Consider the following 14,124-nt stretch of genomic DNA (forward strand, 5'->3'; position numbering starts at 1 on the left):
TTAGTGTTGTCTGCCCTATCAGATTAGGCCTGTGTCATAAGGAAAAGAGAGAAAGAGAGAGATTGCCGTCCGGATTAAAGGGGGACGGGAATGAATTTCTATGATCTCGTTGTTTAGATGAGTCACATAAAGTTGCTGTGTGTGTGTGTGTGTGTGTGTGTGTGTGTGCATGCGAAGGGTGCCGTCCGCTTTATCCCCTGTAATGACAGGGAGCTGGCTAGGAACGCCTGGCCCCACTCTGTTGCATGCTGGGAAATCATGCATGTGTCTTTGGTGTGGTGACAGACAGAGAGTTTAATGAATGTCTGATTTGCACTTTTATTGTATTCATATATCATTATGATGTAGTGTGAACTGGACAGCATATTAAATGACTCTATGATGATGGATTGGGCTACGGAGACTGGATGTTACAGAGCAATCAGGTATACATTAAAAAAATTATTAATTTATAGGATGAGGAAATTTTACGATTGAATGCCTCACACATTGCTGTGACACAGTTAAACAGAGTATGACATGATGTATTCATTTATTTGAAACAAGACACCACCTGTAAAAATGAAAAGAAAGATAACTTACAGATACCTGGTGAAGTAAATGGTAAAAAAGGCTAACAAATATGTCTTATATTCATCATGAACCATTCACAAAACTATTTAAATGTTTTTAAACTTGCATCCCTTGCACGGTTTGCAGGCTTCTCCTTTTATACTTATTGCACTGCTTTTCCGATACATATGCAAGATCAACTTGTATCTCTGCCCCCTTGTGCTTGTGGGGTGCATGTGATCACAAGACACAATCAGTGCAGGGGCCCGCTCATCAAAACGTTGATCTACAGCACCACTAGTGGTTTCAAACTTTATAGGGAAGCTTTAAATTAAATATATTACTGTGGACAGAAACAGTTTTTATCCTGTAACTTGTTTTTGTTGTGTTGTATGGGCTGATTTAGTAAATGCTTATTTACAAAACATATGTTTAGTGGTAAAAAAACGCAGGTAGGGCGCAGATCGTACAGTAGGGCAGACACTTCAGAGGCAAAGTGCACCGCGGATATACAGTACGTCATCATCGCTTATGGCTACCTCCTTATCTCATTGGTTGCTTTTTGAAAGGTCAGTGGCAACGAGGTCAGAGTTGAAATAATTTGAACTTCGGTGGCGAATTCCAGCGGGTCCCAAGCTATACATGATCCACGGCAAATCCGTGAGGTAGGGCGCAGAGCAGAAACGCAAAGCGCAGCGCAGGAACGTTCTGGAATTGGTTGTGCCTTGAAAGGTCAGCGGCAACGAGGTCAAAGTTGAAATAATTTGCACTTTGAGCAAGGGTCAAGGGCCAAGGGTAGCGCTGCGCCTAGTTGGCCATAGGAAAACAATGGAACGGCCAGCACAGAGAAGTTTTATAGCGGATCATGTGTGGGCGGCTTAAGCTAAGCGCTTCCTTCTAGTTGTTTCCACCGCTCTCCCCAAGGCTTTTTTTATTATTATTATAAAGCAGTTTGAGGTGCTATATTAAATACTGTTAAAGTATTAAAACATTCAATCTACAGAGAAAGGCACAAAGCTTGCATTCAGAAACGGTGCCTTTATGCGAGCCGTCAGTACTTAAGTACGGTTGTGATGTCAAAACTATACTATATATAGGTAAAATGGACAGAAACGCTGAGAGCACAGATGCGGAAGATGCGGAAACACAGACAAATCAGAGCAGACTGGGCTTTTTAAGAAGCGGGGCTTAAAGAGACAGGCGCTAACTTGGAGCGTTTCAGACAGAGGCTGAATACCGGTATATTCAGACAGACAGTATGAGGAGAAAAATGTGTTTTTTGAACATTAAAGCATGTAGACATATTCCAGTACAAAACCCAAAATACAAGTATGAACCTAAAAAATTGGCATAATATGGGACTTTTAAGTAAAAGTAATTCACTTTTGGTAACTGAAGTATGATTCATATTTTTAGGATACTCAAGGCAGCTGGTTAAGGTTCCAGAAAGGTCTTGGTTAAATGAAAAACGTAATGCTAGCTAATGCTAGGCATGAAAAAAAAAAGACACAATGACTTTTTCCAACGGAGTGTTTTAGTTGCCCAAACCTAACCATATGAGGGATGCAGGACTTCGGTCTACGGAGTCTTGTGCTTTCTATGCCACACCACCCACACTGACCTCCTCCCTGTGACACTATAAAGAAGTCACTCTTCATGAATTGAAACAAAGCATTGCCAGTGAATGTAATCCAGGTAGCAATAGCATTTCCATCAAACCATAATTTGCAAAGGTTGTACACAACCGTATTTTGCAGCAGATAGTGTTGGCTCTACTTGTTCTGCAGAATACAGAATAAGTAGTGAGATGTAGAGAAGTGGCTGTTGCAGAGGTGACAGTGATTTATGCACGAACACCACCACTCAGACTCAAGGGAATGTCAAAGTCATCAAGGTGTAAATTCTACAAAAACAAACAAAGCTTATCACTTCATTACCTATAATCAGCCTGATCAGCCACATGTTTAACAGCATGAGGAACAATATTGTTCATGAAGCAGCCTCTAGTGAAAATGTCGTTACAGGATACTGTTATGACGGTTATTTTGTTGGACATGCTACACCCTGCTCTTTTGAAGGAGACAGAAGAGATGTCTAGATCCAGATACACCACGCACACACAGGCAGGTTAATGATTAACTGTATGTGTGTGTGTCAACCATAGACCGCAAGGTGAAGGAGTGCTGAATGCCAATTTGGTGTGTAATAATGCAGCACACATGCTTTGTCTTTCTCACTTTTCTCTCTCTCACAGTCACTCACACTTGAATGGTGACCTTGGGCTATATTGTTATTCATTAGTGGACAGAGGCGGGCAGACTGCCTTCTCTCTTCTTATCTCTATGGGACACAAACCAGCAGTGGGATGCTCGTAGCGTTCCTATCTATCCTCACTGTAATAAGAATCGCTACTTTAAATTGGCAGAGAGGAGAGATCAGACAGCAGCCTTAAAAGATAAAAGAGAGGTCCTGCTATTTTGTCCGTTAGGTGCTTAAAACCTTCGTGGACTGAAAAGATTATTACTTTATAGGATTTTATAGGACAGATGAACAAAGGAAAGCTGTGGATAGTCTGACTTTATTTCTCGCATATAGAGAGAATTGACTGGCAGGCAGAATAATTAGCAGACTGGCAATTTGAAAACAGTATTTTAGTTAGGATAATAATCAGTGAGCTGCATTATTATGTATTTTAGTTTTTCAAATACCATTTGTGGATTGTTGTTTGACAATCTCCCGACATCCTAATCCCTCCTACACCCAGTGATAACACCAACAGATTATTTTGCTAATGGCATGTCAGCAAAGCATGACTGTGCTGTACTGGTTTTATCATGAAGTCTGAAGACTAATATAAGAGGTGGTCAAAAGGGCCTGACGGACCGTGAGGCAGCTGTTGGAGTGACAGAAATAAATAAGTTGTCATGCCAAAACATGCTTATAGAATATCAAAAATAAATAAATAAATAAAAGATAAGATAAAATTGCTTTTAAGAAAATCCATGATGATGATGCTGGTGAACAGAATACCAATTATGTCATTTTTAGTTTATTGTAATTACTGATTTTCATTTTATGAACAAGTCATTTTGTGCCCCTTCACCAAAGTTATTGCCATCTTAAAATCCATAACAAAGGAAAAGTTAGTATAGCAGATTTACCGCAATAATTAATGCTTTTGTATTTTGTATTTATAGAACATTCAAAAACAATATGATCATGTGTGCCTTGGTACATTTTTCCTGTGTCACAATTACAACCATTTGTTGTTTCTGATCCGATTGATTTGACTGTTGCCATCAGTTTTCTGGTCCATCGCAGCAGAGTCTTGCATCTGACTGTAACAACCTGAGGTACCACCTGTCTGTCTGTGTGCTGGTCTGCCAAATGCACCTTTCCATTTTGCTTACGGCGCATGCGTTGGATTGATTCATCAGTTGACAGGAAAATTAACAGTTGAGTCTCTTACTTATAACATCACTTCTGGGGCTTGGGAAGGATATCAAGTCATTCCAAATCCGAAAGCTAAAGTCATAGTGAAGTCACAGATCATTGGCGTTAAAGTCGAGTTGCAACTTTCTTTGGCTTGTATGTTGTATGTATGTATGTATGTATGTATGAGTGGTTATGTTTCATATTGCAATTTTCAAAGTCGGCACTGTTTGAGTCCCTCTGAGATGGAACACGGTTCATAACATTTTCAGAGACATTTTAATGGTTGAATGGGTGGGCAAGTCACTGGAGGTGGAATCAGTGAGGTGTGGAAGTAAATTACCAGCTTAGAAGTAAAAGGCCCTGCATGTCCTTCACACACCCCACTCAAAAAGTTAAGAAACCAGTTGAATAAACCATCTTTTTTCGCTTTTGTGCATATTTATTATTAATTTAGTGTGTGAGTTTTCCTGACCTGAATTGCTGTCTTTCCTACTTTTGAAGAAGAGCAACACATACAAAAGTCAGAATCACAATTAGTTCAATGGAGTGAGTGGAAAACATCATGGGTTATCATCTCATTCTTTGTCCTGTCCTTTGCATCCCTTTATGAAATAAGTCATAATAATAAAATGGGAATTTGTGGACCCTGGCAAAACTTAATTCACTCTCCCTCACTTCGTCATTCACTCCTCCCTCTCAGCCCTTATGCCTCTTGGCCCCGATCCATTCTCATAGATCCCTGCTTCCCTTTAGATTATTATTATTATCCTGTCAATTTCAAATTAGGCAACTCCTTCCTCAATCATTTTATCAAATCTCTTAAACCTAAAGGTACCACTCCTCTCACTTACCCACACTGGAACCAAACACAGCCATGGGAATACTAAGACCATGTATTTAGTACAGGATCTGTGTCAGCTAGCAAAAAGCTAGTACCATAGCAGCAGTCAGACTGCTTTATCATCATTATCAAGATGCAGAACTATTGCATGCAACAAGATGCGTGTTGTTCTTTGCTCTTCTGCCAATGTGTCACGTCAAATATATTGATGGAGGATAAATACATTTGAAATCTGGTTGGGGCAGTTGCTGCAGAGTTGGCTTATTATTATTTATTTTGGTTACCTTCTGCTTTCCCCTGACTTAAAGATCTCCACTCATCTAAGAATCTCCCATATGGAGAGCACCAGTCTGACACAAACATTTATTAAAAAAAAGAAAAAAAAGTTGCCTAATTTCGAAGCTCAAGGATGAGATTTGATTTCTATCAACTGTTATCCAAAAGCTCAACACTAGATCTGTAATACATTCTGGCCGGAAATTGAATGTACAGATAAAAGGGGTCTTCATTAAATTGTCTCGTTCTGAGATGGGATGTGACCAAACCAGTATGGAATTATGAGAGGGCCACAAGGCCTTTTATATATTGCCTCCCACAAAGTGCGTTTGATGTATGTGGGTGCATGTGCTTTGTGTGCGCTTTTTCTCCATTGAGAGATTAATGAAGTGCTTTTTCTTCTAAGGGAAGGTTAGGGTCATCAAAGAGTCTTTGCATCAAAGCTGCCTGACGTAAACCTGATGCTTTCTGCCGTCACTGCTTTGCACTCAGAGCAGGGGACCGACATCGTGCCTTTTATTTACATTTACAGACAAACACTAAACATACAGAACATTTCCATAGGGCCAAATTAAAAGTAATTGCAGAAGTGGAAGTTGTCATCAAAAGTGTGTTGTAGGTTTTAGGCTATTTTCTATTGGCATTAATGATGCCATTGGCCTAGGTTTTGTGAGTTCCTTTACAGTAGAGGTTTGAATTAGCATTAAGCATAAGGAACAGCTGTGCATATACAGTATAACTTTAAAAAGCCGCTAGCCTTAGTTGTCTTAGTTTTGTTAGAGAACCTCACCATTCTTTGCAAAAATCTGTGACACCGTAGCATGCTTTAGAAAATGATTGACAGTCATTTAAAGTGTCATTTTTGAAGACGGAAAATGATGTTATGTCTCTGTGTTCTGGGACAGTCTGAGCGATATTCTTAAAAAACTTTTCTATTAAAGAAGAAAGTCTCAAACTTTTAATGTGATCAAGTATGCAGTCTTGCATTGCTCCCCGGAGAGAAATGTTCATGCTCATAAATAGTGATTAGACTGTCCCCAACCATCAGAATAACTTTTATTACTTCGTAAATCTTGTGGCGTTCAACTTTAGAAGATCTGCTTCCATTTCTCTCATTTCATGTGTCGCTTGTCATTATGTCTCCCCTCCGCTGTCCTGACCTCACAGCTGTGTATCTACAAATTTAAGAAAACGCCTGAATCCAAACTACTAATTCTTATCCCGTCACAACTGTCTGTTGATATTGGGGACACCAGGTCCAGTAAATAAAATAACCCACAAGCTGTTTTGATCCGGATTCCCATTACCTTGTGCTGTTACAGGCCTGTAGCAACCAATAGCACTCAAATAACAAGTAAGAAAAATTTACTCCTTTCAGTCATAAGATAAGTGAAAAATATGCACTTCCTTTCATTACACACCCAGTTGAGTTGAGTTGGATTAAATGGGACGCTAAACATACTTTCTGCTTTTTTGCGTCCAATTAAAGTTTATCATCACCACTGAGGTTCGTTTGCAGTTTGTCCTTGGCACCTTGTGGCACGGGGCCAGCAGGAGCAGCATCTCCCGAAGGCTGAGCCATCTGTGCATGTGCACACACACACAAACACACACAAGAGGCTCTGACTTGTTAGGGTTTGATGACAGGCTCTATGACGGAATGTATGTGTGTGTGTGTGTGTGTGTGTGTGTGTGTGTGTGTGTGTGTGTGTGTGTGTGTGCGTGCGTGCGTGCGCGTGCGTGCGCGTGCACATCCGGGACAAAAAAATAAGAGTCCTTTAATGTTCTTATCAGAAACAAAAGGCAGACTGTTTTAAGTCAATTTTCTATTTAGTCTATTAAAACACGTTGGTTATCGGTCCAAATAAGGTTTTAAAAGTAACAGATAAATATGTTAGGTACAGAAAATTCTCAAAGTGTAGTTTGTGCTTTGGAAACACAGGAATTACAGTGTTTAATTTGCCTAAGATTACATTATGTTTTATTTCTTCCATTCATTAGAGAAGAGGACTGAAAAATGATCCAAAGCCAAATGTTCCTTCTGGATGAGAATGAACAAGGAAACCATCTGTGGTCTACAAGACTAATGCATGCTTGCATCATGGTGATGATGCAAGCCTGAGACTGTGCATGCATACAAGCTCACTTAGTAAAACCAAGCAGAGGGGGGAAAAAAAACTAAGAGACGGGGTCTTGCTCCCATCAGCGGCCCATTCTGCCGAGTCAGCTTTCCTCTGCCCATCACCTCTCCTCCCCCTTCTCTGTCTCTCAGTTGCTTTCTCTTTACAACCAATGCACTTTTACTTGTCCCTCCTTCATCTTTCATCTTGATTTTCTGCTCTTGCAGCCCTCTTTCTTCTGCCTCCTCTCCTCTCCTCTTCTCTGCCCTGCCCAGCCCACATGAACAGAGGGCAAAGCTGGAGCCAGAGCATCCGTCATCCATTCGCTTTGTGCCCCCCCCTCCCTCCCTCCCTCTGTATCCCGTCCCTCTTCCATTCACTCTCCCTCCCTCCTCCTTTCTTCTACACTGCTTGCCGCGGCTAGGATCACTGCACTACACCATGCGCTGAGATGGAGAGCACACACAGTGGGCTTATTGCAGCTCAACTAAGCCAGGTGGGGAGCAGCAGAAAGGGCTGACTCGTCCCAGAGAGCAGAGAGAAGGGGGGAGGGGGGGTGACCCTCACTGTCTATGTCATCACTTAAGAACGCAACATTGTGGAAAGGCAAGGAATTGGACTGTCTGCGCACCGGATGGGGCATTCAGCAAGGGTGATATTTGTTGCCATCTGAGTGTATTTTCCTAAACTGAGAAATACTGTGTTCGAAAGGCTTTTGTTGACTCTTCATATGGATCCGGGTTGAAACTGGATTGTCTGGGATGTGGATTAGAATGCTGATGTGGAGCACCTAAACTCTGGCACGTAGCTCGCTCTAGCAGGACCACATGGACATGTTTGGTTTCTCCAAGATGCCAAAGCTGTCTGGGTGAGTGTGTCTGTGTGTTCTTCTACTGCTGTCCTCTGAGGGCACTACAACTCTATTTCTTTTTTTTGTTTTTTACTTTTATTCCAATTTCTTGACAAATGCCAGTTCCTTGGGAACAAAATCAAGATAACTGTATTCAAGATATTTCCAGGTGAAGTTGTCTGGACAGTGAATATGTATTGTTAGGCCAATCATTTTTTGCAGGGTATACAAGTCATGCCTCAACAAGTTTCTGATTGGAATAGCCAATAGCTACAGTCACTTTTTCCTCTTGGGTGTGTTTTACCCCAAAAGTTCTCTTACAATAAATGAAATGAAAGCGTTTTAATTACTATTAGACTTTGGTTACAAGGCTAGACAGAATGTTTGATGGAGCAAAAGCAAAATAGGAAGCTGCATCGGGTATGTATGTTGCCCAAAACAGATGGATATGTGACCTGTCGTTAGTGGTTAGTGTTAAGAACCTTTTCTTAAAGTGCTCATATTATGCTTTTTGGCTTTTCCCCTTTCCTTTATTGTGTTATATATCTTTTTGTGCACGTTATAGGTTTACAAAGTGAAAAAGCCCAAGGTCCACCCCAAAGGGACTTCCAGAGAAAACACTGTTCACAAACTGCTCCAAACAGCTCTGTTGTAGTCCAGCCTTTACTTCCGTGACGAACGTGCGTCACTTTGTAACACACGTTATAATGCTCGCCTAGCTGATAGTGGCACTCCTATGGAGTTATATTACTATCATAAGCAGTGTTGTAATGTAACGGAGTACAAATACTTCGTTACTGTACTTAAGTAGAAATTTCACGTATCTGTACTTTACTTCCCTATTTAAATTTATGTCAACTTTCACTTTTACTCCACTACATTTCCTAGATAAAATGTATACTTTTACTCCGTTATATTTCCACTAAGCATCTTCGTTACTCGTTACTAAAAAATAAAATTAGAAGAAATGTGTGCGACTGCAATAAGGGAGGTTTGGCGAATCGCTGCTCCTAGATTGCATTACGCGCACGCTCGCGCCCGCTACTATTTCAGCGCTTGTTTGTTGCAAACCGCCATGGAAGCATGAGCACCTACTGGAGCACCTCCCGTTATCGTAGACCACCATGCTCGACATAAGCAATGGCCCGATGGCCCGGGGCCAGTAAAAACGTATGTCGGGCTGGTTGCAGCCACAGTCACTGGTGTGTGCGTTACACGCAGCACATGTAGGCTACTAACTGGAAACGTTACCGAGGATTATTTACCGCCGATGGCGCAGATGAACTAACGCTACACTCGTTACTGTAAGTAGGTAGCCTACAATAAAACCTCCATGATTAAAGTGTCAATACTTATCAATAACGCACCTACCTGTTCTACAGGCAGAAACACGTAGAAACCATATCTCAGTCTGCGCTGTCCACTCTCGTCCACCGCGCTGTGCAAACACAGCTCTACTCTGCAAACAGCGACTTTACAAACGAGCTAAAATGAAAGATGTCCGTTTGTAGTCTAACTGTTTGTCTTAATTTGCAACCAATCTTGAACTTTGGACAAACTCTTGTAAACGTAGCTGATTTCTAAACGGACCCATCCTCTCGCGGAGCGGTAAACCTATGGATGTATTATAAGACCAAAACAAATACACGTGGCTACTTAATATGCACGTATGACGTTGTCTTCATTGTTGACGATGTTGCCAGTTGTATTATTTAGAAACAGAATCGTCTTATTTCAAATTAGGCATACAGGACTAATCTGAGATCATTTTCTAGTTAAGCAGCCTATCTAGTTATCATTATGGATTTTCCATGTTTTTAGGGGTTTGCTTACTAATGTAAAAAATATAGCATTAATTTAGTAAGAAAGTGAAAATATCAAGATGACAAGATGATGCGTATTAGGTATAATTTTATTTTCTTTATTTGAATGTAGTTGATGACCCCTGGTCTAGCTTTGCTGCTAATGGCACAACATCCAGTGGCAGTGGCTAGCCTTTTTCCTGCTTTTTTGTCCTTTTCCAATATCACCTATGATATTTCTTTCAGGGCCAGTAAAAATGTAGAAGGGGCCAGCAAAACTCTGATCTACTGGCCCCTGGGGCCAGTGGGGATTTTTTTTTATGTTGAGCCCTGCGACCACCCCGACGATAGTGGTGAACTCGGTGAACAGGGTAGTGGTGAAGATAACGTCATACACCCGTGTTGGAAGAAATGTTTTTGTACATTGATGTCAGCTCTAAACATATGCTGTTTGTTCTTTGAACTTAAGAGAATTGTGCCTGAAAAGTCCCTGAATATGCTTTATGCTTTACTATAAGAAAGCCACAATAAAAGTTCTAACCGCTTGCTTTTAAAAAAAAAACTTTTACTTTTACTTTTGATACTTAAGTACATTAAATATCAGAAAATTACTTTTGATACTTAAGTACATTAAATATCAGAAAATTACTTTTGATACTTAAGTACAGTATATATCAGATACTTTAAGACTTTTACTTAAGTAATATTCTAAAAGGTAACTTTCACTTCTACCGAAGTCTTTTTCTAGTACGATACTTGTACTTTTACTCAAGTATTGCTTTCTAGTACTTTATACAACACTGATCATAAGTAATATAACTCCATACACTCCCTCATGCTCTGCAACTGACAAGCTAGCAGTACTTACTGCGCATGTGCGACTCCCAACAAAGATGGTACAGAAGTGTGATGCCTCACTCTACAGAGAGCTCAACACACAGGGTGAAAAGAGGAGCTGCAGCAACGTGCAGTACAACAAAAATATGGTGTTTTCTGATAATTAAACCATGTAAGCCCTTTTCTGGTACAACCTCTAAATACAATTATGAACCTGAAAATGAACATAATATGAGCACTTTAAGTAAAAGTAACAATACCACAATGTAAATATACTCGGTTACAAGTAAAAGTCCTGCCTTCAAAATTGTACTTGAGTAAAAGAATAAAAATATCATCAGCAAAATGTACTTAAAGTAAAAGGTAAAAGTAATCACTATGCAAAAAGCCCTTTTCAGAGTGTTTAATTATGGAGCCTTCAATGTCCCGATCTTATGCCCACAAGATAATGAGCTATTATCGTGTGCTTCAAGATTAAGAAAATATTTTTGGGGGGAACTTCACACACTCCCAGGGATTTGGGCCTTTATAACCATGCATCATATTTAATAAGTTAATCATATGTTTTATTTGTAAAATCAAAGTAACTCCTAACTAAAGCTATAAAATGAATGTAGTCGAGTAAAAACTACAATATTTCCCTCTGAAATGTAGCAGAGTAGATGTATAAAGTAGCCTAAATACTTGAGTAAATGTACTTATTTACATCCACCTCTGCCTGTGGTGCCTTGATATCAGAGGCAATAATTGATGGGTGTATGTTTGGGGTTGTAACTGATGTATTCTGCTCCGTCTATGTGAGCAGGTAGAGGCCTGCGTGTGTTGTTGTCTTGTTATTTGTGTGATTTTATTGACTAAGAAATGTCAGGATCCATGCGATGCAACTCATACTAAGATATGCATAATGTCAACAGCAACAACAGAGGCTCAGCGCATGTTGGAAATGAAAGGCAGAGTAGAATCATAGAGTCCAAGGAGCAACCAGATAGTCTGAGTGTTTAAGGGAGAGAGAAAGAAACAAGAGAGGACGGACAATGGTTACTGAAAAGGATGGGAACACAAAGCGAGCCAGTGGAGAGCACTGAGCCAAAGGAAGAGTTGTAACAAGACTACTAAGTGCTTCAAAAGACAGAGGTTTAATACTCTGTTCCAGAAAAGGAGGTTTACCCTGAGCAACACTATCCAGTCCTGATGATGCACAACCACGGGGGCAAACGATTCAAAAATGTAATCAAATGCTTCATTCAAGATTAATTGATTCAAATAAACTTTACCGGACAAGTTGAATTGAACAAACCAAGACACACTAAGCAATCTTAAGACAGAGGAGACTAGAAGTCAGAGCTGCAGCGATAATAAAGAGCTCAGCACACAACAATCCCCGCTCACTGTGCTTTCATATGCCACATTCAAACTACACAATACAAAGCGTGGGCACATGTGCGTTAATACATGTTTGCATGATCCCTGACTCATGTGTCACATCTCTAAGCCCACTAAACATGGCTCACGACAAATCTCTTAAACCGAAACACTACGAGGTTAGCATCTGGAGGGCATCCTCTACTCTTCTAAGGAAAGAAAGAGAGAATGAAGTCAAGTGTCTGTAGTGGTTCAGACTTAACAGCGCTATGGCTTTCTACACAATATTTCTATATATTTTCATAAGGACATTCATACACCTAAGTTTGACCATGGTTTAAGGGAGCAAATTAGACCTTAAGATAAACCACCAACTCAGCTGTTATTTTTCAGATTAAATGGTAATGAGGTGTGATTTTAGCCGACAATTCGAAAGCATTGACATACATTTGAAATTAATATTAGTGAGCATAAACTTTTGAACGTATGTTCTGGACGTTTGCAGTTGGGTTTTTGAACTTTTAGTTATCCTGAATATTATTTCCAAAGTCTGAATGACTTGCTCCTAACTCTGTATTTGGCCCCATCATGTCTGAACTGAAGTTCATGTTTTTCTTAAGCATATTAACACTTGGCGCCCCAGAATATGAGGAAAGAGATAGGGGTGGTTCCGCAGGCTATGGCAAGACTTTCCTCCCAAGAAGAATAACAGCATCAGTCCTTTCAGCAAGTGGCCCTAAACAACATATGTTTATGTTCAGGTAGTCTATATCGACAACGTTCCACTTCCGGGATTGTTCATGGTTAGGGTTAGGGGTCAACTTTTGAATGTTCCACCAAAACAAGTTCCTTCCCGAGGCTGTTTTGCAGATGCACCGTCATTGTGTCTGGGACTTAGCACCGCCCAAGACGATTGTGATTGGTTTAAAGAAATGCCAATAAACCAGAGCATGTTTTTCTCCCATCACGCAATGTTGGGTTGTCCAGCCAGACACTCCTCAGCAGCACTGTGGAGGAAGGTCTGGCAATAATAATAATAATAAATTGAATTTATGTAGTGTTTTTCACGAACTCAAAGTCGCTTTACAGGGTAGGTATAGATAATAAAGACAAACAAACAAAACAAGTAGCATTGTCACATTATGACATGGGTTTCTTTTTCAACAGTGATTTGTAACAGTGTTGAAAGGCACAGACAAATGATGTTGTTGATGTGAACATATTTTGTGGTTTAATTTGGAGGACTAGTTAGTAGGGGTGCACGATTCACAAAATGTCACGATTTGATTCCATATAGATTTTTAGGCTCACAATTCGATTCAAAATAGATTTTCGATTCAAGAACGATTCTCGATTAAAAAAACGATTCACAGTATGTAAATGTAGGTACTTTACCATATATATATATATATATATATATATATATATATATATATATATACTAAGGTATATATATATATATATATATATATATATATATATATATATATATATATATATATATATATATATATATATATATATCCCTTAGTACATTAATGTGGATTTTTTATTTAGTATCTTTTATTGTACATATTATTCATGTGGATTTGTTTGGTATTTGTTATTTTATCATCCTGTTTATGACGTATGTGTATGTTGTGTGTGATGTCTGTAAGCTACTGGGACCTTGAATTTCCCCTTGGGGATCAATAAAGTATCTATCTATCTATCATGTGATTGCAGTAGACATACAATAAAAAAATTTAAAAATGAATTGATTTTTGGAATTCTATGAATCGATTTTGACTCGGTAGAGCTTGAATCGGGATTCAAATAGGAATCAATTTTTTTGCACACCCCTAGTTAGCTATTGCTCATAGTCTGGTTTGGTGGTTTGGTAAGATATCACTCCATCCTCCTGACATCATCTCGCTTTGCTGTGTGTTAAAGAAGCAACATTTTTCTTTAATAAACAAAAAAAGCCGAAATTGAGGAAATGTATAAGGATACCAAAGCAACACACTGTGTTCTCCAGTGCTTTTATTGCCTGTGAAGCACAGTGTTAAC

At 39.6% G+C, this 14,124-nt stretch overlaps 1 protein-coding gene across 3 annotated transcripts in view; it reads left to right on the plus strand.

Annotated features, from left to right (window-relative positions):
• The window catches only part of LOC120554593 (FERM and PDZ domain-containing protein 4-like), a 70,031-nt gene that overhangs the window by 14,072 nt on the left and 41,835 nt on the right, over positions 1 to 14,124 (plus strand). The window contains exon 1 of one of the 3 annotated variants that reach the window (XM_039793578.1): positions 7,636 to 8,092. The exons of the other annotated variants lie outside the window; for them this stretch is intronic. Within the exon in view, the coding sequence (XP_039649512.1) occupies positions 8,052 to 8,092 (41 nt within the window). The 5' untranslated portion in view covers positions 7,636 to 8,051. Of the gene's footprint in view, positions 1 to 7,635; positions 8,093 to 14,124 lie in introns of those variants that run through there. 3 annotated transcript variants of the gene reach the window in all.

The sequence above is a fragment of the Perca fluviatilis genome, chromosome 24, assembly GCF_010015445.1.
Source record: "Perca fluviatilis chromosome 24, GENO_Pfluv_1.0, whole genome shotgun sequence".
Lineage (NCBI taxonomy): Eukaryota > Metazoa > Chordata > Actinopteri > Perciformes > Percidae > Perca > Perca fluviatilis.